We start from the raw sequence: 10,137 nt of genomic DNA, 5'->3' as shown, positions 1-10,137 counted from the left end.
AGTTCGTTTGATATGAAACTATCATTCTATGCGTTATTATTCTAAGCATTCAACTTAGTTACGTTCCATCGATTAAGATTTAGTTATATGTTGTAAATATGTGTATATTATTTAGATATAAGCATTTTATAAATATTTTATTTCTTAGTCTAATATTATAGACTAAGATTTGATTTAGGTATAACGTTAAAATAGAACGTTAGAGCACTATATAAAAAAAAACCATTTTGAGTATTCTCAAACAACAATTGACAACCCTCACTGAGTAAAGAGACTTTTATAAGATTCTAACAGATGGCGCTGACGGCCAAAAATGCAGTTTAAGCCCAATACGAAGATCTGCAACAAGCACAGATAAATTTTTAAGATCTGCTGGCTCAGTCTGTAGCTCAATTGGTAAGACCGATGGGCACTGGTTCGAGTCCAATCCGATTATAGGTATTTTTCTTTGTGTTGTTCGTATTATAGTATAAATAACAAGCTAGTGGAGTATTTTCACAAAAATTGATAATATTAATATTTCAGCGATTTAGAGACTCCATCCTCTTGACGTCTTGCCAACTCACGCACAGCGTTGACACGACGTCCGTGCGGCGTATACCCGACGTTCGGCACTATTCAGCAGTCCCTCAGTGCTGCGACACTCGAAAGACGCTAGTGTGGGGGGGTCTCTAAGTTGTTGTATATAAAAATGCCTATTATATTTGCCAAGGTTGGAGCCGTTGGTACGCATGGGAATGGGGTGAAGTGTCAGCCTGCACCAGTGTCCTCCGCACCTGTGGCCCTCACTCCATACCCACAGCTCGAGCATTGAGCTTAGTCCTGTACAGCGCTAGAGTAGTCGCCGAGCCCGACAGACGGTTGCTCAATGCGTTATTATTGTGTTGTCTTGGAGACCAAGCTTTGGCACACTCCTGGAAGCCACGTGGAATAGAGCTACAGTTGCCTTATGCTAAACAAATTCAGGTAAATAAATAATACTTGTTATCGCGGGTAAATTATACATATATTTGTAGGCTTAGATTGTATAATGTTACTATGAATGGTCTGCACTTACAGCAAGTTTTTTGGAGAGATCTAGTTGTGGACATACAGGCTATAATATTGGATATGGTATGGTGTAACGGGCTGGTGTCCGCAGACGTCCGGGCGCTTATGTTGTGTGTAGGATATGATAATATTGGGTGTAATCAACGATACCTATATGTATATAAATGTGATACTAATAATGTATATCAAGTTCTTTGGTTTTCGCGATTGTTGCACACAGGTAGTGAAACGATTTTTTTAAATCTATGTCGCGTGTATTTTTTTGAAAATAATAGCATAATAAAAGCATTTCATTTAAGCAATGGTCTTTCGGTTTACTCTAAGCACAAACAGCAGGGAATATTTAAAATTTATTTAAAAAAACTGATATAGAAGTTACATCAGTTTATAACGGGTAATCGCTCGGTTTTTAACGGTTTTATGAAATTTGCCAGGCATACATTTCGGCGTTCGATATGCTGCCCGAGATAGATTCTCCACAACTTCTGGGATTACCCGTTAACTGCCGCGTCGCCTGGGAGAAAAATGCTATAAATGATATTCTAGCTGGATTGAGAGGTACAAACATTTATTACTTGAGATAGTTTAGCCAGGTCTAATGTATATAACCCGATTAATTGATTACTATGTCTGTATTGTGCAGAATTAAATTCTACCGTAAACATAACCCGTAAGGCCGACAGTACGGCTCCTCTTAAGAATCTGCTAGCTCTCTGGAAGAAGCTCATGTCCGGCAACCCCCTTATCAAAGGTGACTACGACGTGGAAAAGGTTAGTTTTTCTGTTTCAATAATAATAACTGTAACGCACACACTTACAAGCCCCGCACTAGGAAAACCCTGTATCACCGTTGCCTTGGACACACATATAGACGACCACAAATTACACCCAAACTCACGAAAGAGAGATAAATGTAGGCCATACAAATATTTCTCCCGGCCCAGGAATCTAACCCGGGACTCGGTGCCTATATACACGTCTCTCGGAGTGCAGGGTTGTGTTATTATTATTTTACTTGTATCTACAGGTTGCAAAACAGAATTTAAAAAAAAATAGGATATCAGTGTATGCTCGATCTACATAGAAGAACTGACACAATGATATTTTTATACCAGCATCGTGGATTAATATCTCGATTGTGGGAGTGTGATCATCATCATAAAATAGAAATAAAATGCAAGTTTGTATATACCTAACGATACATTTATAAATAAAAAGAATATAAACTTGACAGAGAAAAATATTGTATTTAAATAGGCACTCTTTTTCAAACAACCCTAAACACAACAATAAACATGTTAGCTAATTTGATATCATTATTTATGAATGGCGCGTGCGCCCCTATGCAACGCGAATGCCACGCGAGATAATGCGAATATGTGCGTCGTACAAGACGCACTGCTACGTTTGTACGCAGTTACATTAATTGTTTTATTATGCTATGCGGTAAGCCTGCCTGAAAGTAAAAGGCAAGGCCTATATAATGTCGTCGTAAGAAAGAAAGACACAAGCAGCCAAGGTCAATGTGAGATATAGGGCTCATTGAAAACTAGCGTCACAATCTAATTTATGGCTACGGCATAAGCTGAATGAGGGAAAGGTCCTTAGCGTACGCCACAACCGCACAAATGACTGTACAAATTGTTATATTTTATATTTTGTTTATTGCTTTTTGTCAGTTTTGTTTTACTTTGTTGCTTTTTTCGAATTTTTTATTTTCTTTTTGATTCTTTCTATTTTTTTTCCTATTTCTTATTTGTATCTATGTGTTGTGACGTCTAAGTTTTTGTGATAAAAACAATAGTCTATAAAACATTTTTTATAAGTAGTTTGTTTATGTTACATATACATAAGACATATTTTATACAGAAAATTTCATTGCATTTTATTACCAATTTCTTTAAAAAATCTTAATTTTTCTCTTTTTCAATTTAGTACAAAAATGTATACAATATTATTACTGCACATGAAGGGCATAACTAATTTAAATGTGATTTGGTATGTTCTTGACTTAAAATAAAAGAAGAGGACCCATTTGTTTTTGAGTTGTGAGTTGTGCCTTATTTGTGTTATTTACCAAGTAATTATTGTAATTGAACTACATTACAAAGGCACAGTTCCGTACATTATAAGTAAAAAAATCCGTTGAAATTAGTGCTTTAATGTCATTAACAACAAATATTTATGGTAGAAAATCTGATTATCGACGTCGTTTATGCCTTTTCAGCTTACTGTATATCTAACAATAATTGAGATAGATTTCTAGAACAATTAGGTAAGTTTTTTCCTGATCCCCAATATGTATTTTGATTATCTAGTTTTAATATAAATGTTAGTTGTGCCTTTTTACGTTCAGATGGCAGTATACGAGAATGAATCCTAAAAAAATCAATGAATTACTGTGCCCACAGGCGAATGGTGGGGGGTGGTGGGGCTGCGTGTGTAGTGGCGAGTTGCGCGAGGCTGCGCGCGCAGCAAGGGCGCTCCACACGTCTCTTGCGCAACGAGCGCGCAATCTCACGCATAATATTCACAAAGTGCGTATTATAACGCAGCAGGTTTAATTCTATGCACGATTGACAAGGATAATGGACAATTCTATTAGTGTATTTGCTCATTAATCTTTAGCATCAGTTAACGTTGCCACGGGTCGTATGTAGAGACAGCAGCAGAATTTAATTTCATCCCATTAGAGATTGAGATTTTTGTTCTAATTGCCTATTTGGAAAAATAAAACTGTTAACTATTGTGTGATGAAACGAACTGGGGGCCTACTATGAGCTTATAACTAGCCAGCCAAGTTCCATGCAATTCACTTGACGTGGTAAAACTGAATTGCTTAAATTAGTATCATGACCTACACAAAGTTGAACTGGAATGGCATGCCAGGATTATGAGTTTCACTTTTTAAACGTTAATTATTGTCTCTGGCTGGCTGGCTGACATCTAACAATAGCGAGATGGAAGTACATACCAAATCATATGAAAGAAATAGACTGATGTACTATCCCGAGAACGTTCAAGCACCATTAACCGATTGTGTTCGAAATGTGAATAATTATATTTTTTTTATTAATTTTATTAATAATTATACTTGTTACGTTGTTTTGTAATATCAGCAACTTTTCAAACATACTTTACAATTTGTCTTACGACAAAATTACATGTCATGTTTAGTCGGTATCATTGAAATTAATAAGGTGAGTTTGTAATTTGATAACATAATTGGAACGTATCTTGCATTCGTACATTTTTATTGATTGCATTATAGTCATATTTGGCACTATTTAAAAGTTATTTTACGATTTTCAGTCAATAAAATTATTAAAATAATTAAATTCCATTTAAAAATTGCAATAACATTCATGCCAATAATTTATTAACAATACTTTAAAGATTGGAAACTCAAACGAAAATTTTCAAAAAACGTTCTTTATTTAGTATTTATTTATTGACAATTGGCTATATAGCCTAAAAAGATAACAGATAATTATGAAACTGTAATAAGATATAAACGAAATTTCTTACAAATGTCTAAAACAAAGTTAGTCATGCAGTAACATCGCAAACGGCACGTCACGATACGACTTTGTTATGAAAGAAAAGGTAAACGGATTTGGGAACGTAAACTGCTCGGACAGTGCATTGTTTTTGTGAGGTCATAGTACGAATTTGACAGGCAAACCAACTTACAGGCTTAAATATGATTGCTCTAAGAGCTTATAATAGGCTCCCTGATCGCCGCGGGGGCACCGAAAGACGCGGGTGAACAAAAGCCAAACAATCAGTCAGAGGACAAACTCGTCATCAGACCTTCTTTTCGAAGTGAATTTTCCGTTCTAATTTTGAAGTATTGTTTATTGCAAATTTTAAAGTATTCATTAAATTACATCGCTGACGTTCATCAGCGTTATTATTGAAGAGCTCCCGCTATTCGAAGAAATATACTAGTGTAAATATATTATAGTTTTCCAGTCCGTTGCCTTTTCCGTATGTGTTGTACTGGCTCCCCCAGGTTCCCGACGAATGGCAGCTGCTATGGGCGGGACCCGAAGCGCCCGACGTGTACGTCAAGGAGTTCTGCTACCGCGCACGATCGGCCATCGCCAGATTTGAAACTGATATACACGATGACAACATGCCTAGTGGTAAAAAAGTAGCTATTAATTCGTTAAATAATTTTACTAGTTTTGGCTTTAAAATTACAAAATAAAAATACTGCTCACAATGCATTAATTTCTTGTGGTGGTTATAGAGGATTTCAAATCTATTTAGATCCATCTTTTTGTAGTACGCTTTAATAGACTGACAATTAAAGATATATCTAGACTCAATTTAGTTCGCCACGAGATGGAAACGAATTTATGTAACCATAGCAATGTACTTTATGCCAATTCTGGAACCAAAAGTCTTCCGAAGAATTATCGCGCAGTCTCGGGAATTCCCGCAGATACCGTATCGTATTTAGTTTATACGTTACACAATTGTAACAAAGTTTATTATGCTATTCACAATTTCGTTAAAAAAAATTCATGTCCATTCCGCTGCGCGAAGAAGTTAAGGAATTAATTTCCAATAAACCGCTCTCCAGATTTAGATCTCCGGTCTCTACTAAGACCGGCTCGTGCCATATGGGCTCTGCGCGTGCGCACGGCGACGCGTCTCGCGTGTGCCGTCAACGATCTTGCTCTCATCGTCAAATGGGATGCGCATTCTGGTATGTTATTTATTGTCTTCAGTCCTATACGTATATCAATATATTTAAATTATTTCACGCAAATTTCGTCCAAATACAAATTTCCAACAAACAAAATGCCATGAAAGCCGGCAGTCTAAAGAGAGTTTTATGCAATGTAAGAGTAATAATGGTTGCCTATAATATTACCGCTACCGGCCTATAACGGCTACGTTTCGTCCGTGTTCAGCTACGGTCTTGTACTATGGGGCAACTCAGTAGTTTTAGAATGAGTGTTCAAGGTTCAAAAAGATAAGGTTTACTTTATTTTTATTGTTTTAATGTTATCAGATGGCGAAAAAGACGGGATCATAGCTCGCGGGCTTCGTTTATGCGGGGCGGAGTGGTCACCAGACGGACTGACGCCGCCCGCGCCGTGCGGGTTGCCGAATACACCTGCGCCGCCGCTGCTTCTTCGATACGTACCTCAGGTTGAAACATGACGCTACTGTTACATATGATAATTATTATTATTATTTTCACAATATATTTATTTATTTATTCAATGCATTACATGGGTAATATACATGTTCTTAAACTAAATATAAGTACAGCCATGTAACCCTGCAGGGCACAGCAATTAGTTATAACATAAAATTAAATATTTAATTACTAAACTTGTAAAGCTATAATCTATAAAAAATAACATTAAATTTCAGTCATAATCATCAAATTAGTATCAAAATAATATCATATTAATAAAATAGAAGTAACAAGAACCAGGGTAATGATTAATTGTATATATAGAAATAGATAAATTAAAATATTTTTATTCTTAACAATCCTCAAAAGTCTCATATAAAATTAATATCATTTGTTATTAATCATATCTTGTCAAATCTATAAATTAACATTTCATATCAGTCCTAATCAATCAAAATCAATAATAAAATCTAAAATAAAATTATAACAATAAAATACAAATAATGGAGATAAAAGTAATAATTAATTATTTAAGTAAAAATTAGAAATATTCATTGCTAATAAATTTTTTAATCACGTATATATTGATATAATTTGTTATTTATAACATCTTGTCTTTGCTCTCGAAGAACTCTTGCAACGTGTAAAAACATTTTTGGAGCAAATATTGTATAAGTTTTTTATTAAAAGAATTATTGTTCACCTCATTTTTAATGCCTTTGGGAATGTTATTATATATTTTTATGCACATGGCATAGGGGCCAGAACTATGCATTTTTAATTTTGAATGTGGAATTGGTATTCTTTGTCTAGGTCGTAGGTTTCTTGGTTGTTGTTCGTTTGGAAAAAGGTGTCTGTATTTTCTTAGAAATTTGCTAGTTTCTAGGATGTAAATCGATGACAGGGTAAGTATATTCAATTTTAAGAAATTTGGTTTACAGCTTTCTGTCTGCTTAAGGTTGGCCAGAATTCTTATGCATTTCTTTTGATATATAAAAACATCACCTACGCCCGTACTGTTGCCGCACAATACCACTCCATATTGGACCCACGCGTCAGCATACGCGTAGTATGCACTTAGAGCTGTTTTAAGGTCGGTGGTCTTTTCTAGTTCTAATAGGGCTATAAGTGAAGCTAGCCAATTTGGAGCATATTTTTTGAGTATGCACCTTCCAATCGACATGAGTATCAATTTCTAGGCCAAGGAGTTTATACGTGCCTAGCAATCTACAGCTATGTCGTCAAATGAAAAATTAATATTAAGGTTGCTCCTTTGGTGAGGGTGGAATTGCATTAATTTTGTTTGGTCGATATTTAATTCTAGGTTGTGGATTCTGAGCCAGTTGGTCACTTTATTTACAATAGTATAAATGTGGGAGTTTAATGTGTTACCGTCGTCTTTAAGTGGAAATACAATGGAGATGTCGTCTAATTTACTCCTAGCCTAGATTCATATCTACGCTACCAGCTCCATAAAGTGACACTTCAAGGTGTGTAGTTATAGATGTCTATATTCCCAAAGATGGGGCCACCCCCCATAATTAATACCCAATCAACACGCTCGCGTTTTAACCGGGTTTTTTCCCAAACTCGGCGAACACGGAATTTGATATAATACTAATAATACCTAATACAAATTTCGGTGTAAAAAATCTTTTTTAGGTGATTAAGAGGCTATTCCTCACAATACCTGCATTACAATCCTGTGGATTCTCACTTCTGAGGATGCACATTACCATTCGATTTTTACGAAAATCTATTCGACTGCATAAAACTCCATTTACAACAAATATTTAGTAGTAAATAGTTTTTGCCCTCGATTTTGGGTATTAATGGGAAATAACCCGATTTAAACCCGGCAAAAACAAATTGCCCATCTCTACGTTTTTTTTAGAAATGACTAAAATGACGTATGCAACATTTTAAAGTCATGTAGTTAACTACATTAACATTAACATTAATGTCGACAGCTTTATCGATAGATTGTGAAAGTGGATAAAATTTTGCATAAAAGCAATGAGTAGTGAACGTTTCAATGATTAATAATTTCGTTAGAGCCTTCTTTCTTCGTATTTTGACAGTTAGACCACTAGTATCAAAATCAATTCGTAAAGCACGAACTTGTTCAATCAATTCGTAAAGCACGAACTTGTTCTAATGCGAATTATTTCCTTAGAGTACACAATTCCAGATAAACGTCCGCGTAAAATAAAGACACACAAAACAAACGTAAAGAGCGCGTCTCAAAGTTCAACCGGGTAGCGAACATGGCCTTCCGTGTGCAATACGTGTAATAAATAATACAATCAAGGGGTGGACTAATAAATGTTAGTTTATATTTAAATAAATATATTCATACTATAATAATAAAAGCAATGATATCCCAGTGGGAAAGCAATAGCTTCTCAATTGACGCGGCATGAGCGTATAACTTTAATTTCTAATTCTCATCATTTTAGGAAATGAAACTATTTTTCCGGATTTTAATCGCGTATATTTGTTTTTCATCTTTTTTTAAAATATTTATTTTGATTAAGTATCACGATGTTTTTACATCATGGTAGGAAATACATCATAATACTCATCTATTTTTTTGTAAAAATATTCCACTAGCTTAATTTCTAATCTCTATTGTAAATGTTTAGTAACAATAACACTCGCTAACGATGAAGGCAAAAATCGTGATACACGTCGAAGAAGGTACTTCATTCGTCTTTTGGAAAACTTATGCAGGCCCCAACCTGCATTACAGGTGGACCACAGCCTAAACCTTTCCTAAGGAGATCCGTGCTCGGCAGTGGAACGAGTAATAGGTCGATGATAAGTCAAATGAAACGAGTCCGACTATTTATTGCCTATTCGTAACCAATATTCAGTCGATAGAATGTTTATCGAATGCAATCACTAGCGGCTTGCAAGCGTGCAACACTAGCGCAATGAACTGTGAATTTACTACGGTCTTGGAAAGAAACACAGTACAGAAGTATCAACCACCGAGACTAACTTACGGGTTTTGCTCATGACTTATCATTTTGGCACGTTTAGTACGTAAAAGAGATTGGCTATTGTTTTATCATACTGCATATTATCTCCGTTAACATATTGAACATTTCTTATATAAACAAGCTTTACATTGTTTGTCAACAGAGTAAAGAGGGCGCTATATCTGAGAACACATTCGAAGTCCCAGTATACAGCAACGAGGCGCGAGAGGAAGTAGTGTTCGCAGCGCGCGCGCCGCTCTCTCGACAGATCGACGCTAGCACTGCACTGCTCAATGCTGTTGCACTTTTTATAGCACCTATTGAATAATAACCATTTTCTTTGTTTACAATATTTTTCATAATATTTATTGCTATATATAGACACATCGTTGCACAATCAAGAGCGCATCAACTTTGACCCGTTCTTATCGTAAGCAGCATAGAGTTTAATCATTCGTTCAATTTAAATCTCAAGTGTCAAGCTTGACGCGCTCGTGACTATACTAACTAAAGCTACAAACTGGACGACAAGGACCGGCGGCGCGGTGGCGCGGCGACTCGCGCGCCTTGATCATGCCTAGGTTTGAACGGTTGACTGACCATGACCATGGGACCTGTAAAAGGCGCGAAACGTCGGTTTATTTGAAAAAACAAATATACGCGATTTAAATCCGGAAAAATAGTTTAATTTCCTATTTGACTAATTATTTTTTTATAATTATTAATACAAAGTTCGAACACTCAGAAAAAAATCCTTCAATCCGGTCGGATTCGAACCGAAGTCTTCTTGCATACCGTGCCAGACGTTATACTATATTATTATGTATTGCTATATTTTTATATTATACATTGCTATATGCTATATTTTTATAGGCAAAAAAATCGCCATTGTCTATCATTATGCCGTTTAGAAGTTATAACGATGTTTTACAGTCCACGCTGAAA

At 35.6% G+C, this 10,137-nt stretch overlaps 1 protein-coding gene across 1 annotated transcript in view; it reads left to right on the top strand.

Annotated features, from left to right (window-relative positions):
- The window catches only part of LOC113235353 (cytoplasmic dynein 2 heavy chain 1), a 98,593-nt gene extending 88,705 nt beyond the window's left edge, over positions 1–9,888 (top strand). Inside the window, exons 62-69 of the mRNA XM_026471031.1 lie at positions 713–966; positions 1,485–1,608; positions 1,694–1,821; positions 3,462–3,587; positions 5,066–5,198; positions 5,642–5,767; positions 6,077–6,216; positions 9,356–9,888. Of these exons, the coding sequence (XP_026326816.1) occupies positions 713–966; positions 1,485–1,608; positions 1,694–1,821; positions 3,462–3,587; positions 5,066–5,198; positions 5,642–5,767; positions 6,077–6,216; positions 9,356–9,520 (1,196 nt within the window). The 3' untranslated portion in view covers positions 9,521–9,888. The remainder of the gene's footprint in view (positions 1–712; positions 967–1,484; positions 1,609–1,693; positions 1,822–3,461; positions 3,588–5,065; positions 5,199–5,641; positions 5,768–6,076; positions 6,217–9,355) is intronic.
- Positions 9,889–10,137: the final 249 nt, after the last annotated feature.

This window comes from Hyposmocoma kahamanoa, unplaced genomic scaffold (genome assembly GCF_003589595.1).
Source record: "Hyposmocoma kahamanoa isolate Upper Pololo Valley unplaced genomic scaffold, ASM358959v1 87, whole genome shotgun sequence".
Lineage (NCBI taxonomy): Eukaryota > Metazoa > Arthropoda > Insecta > Lepidoptera > Cosmopterigidae > Hyposmocoma > Hyposmocoma kahamanoa.
This window is presented reverse-complemented; position numbering and strand designations above follow the sequence as displayed.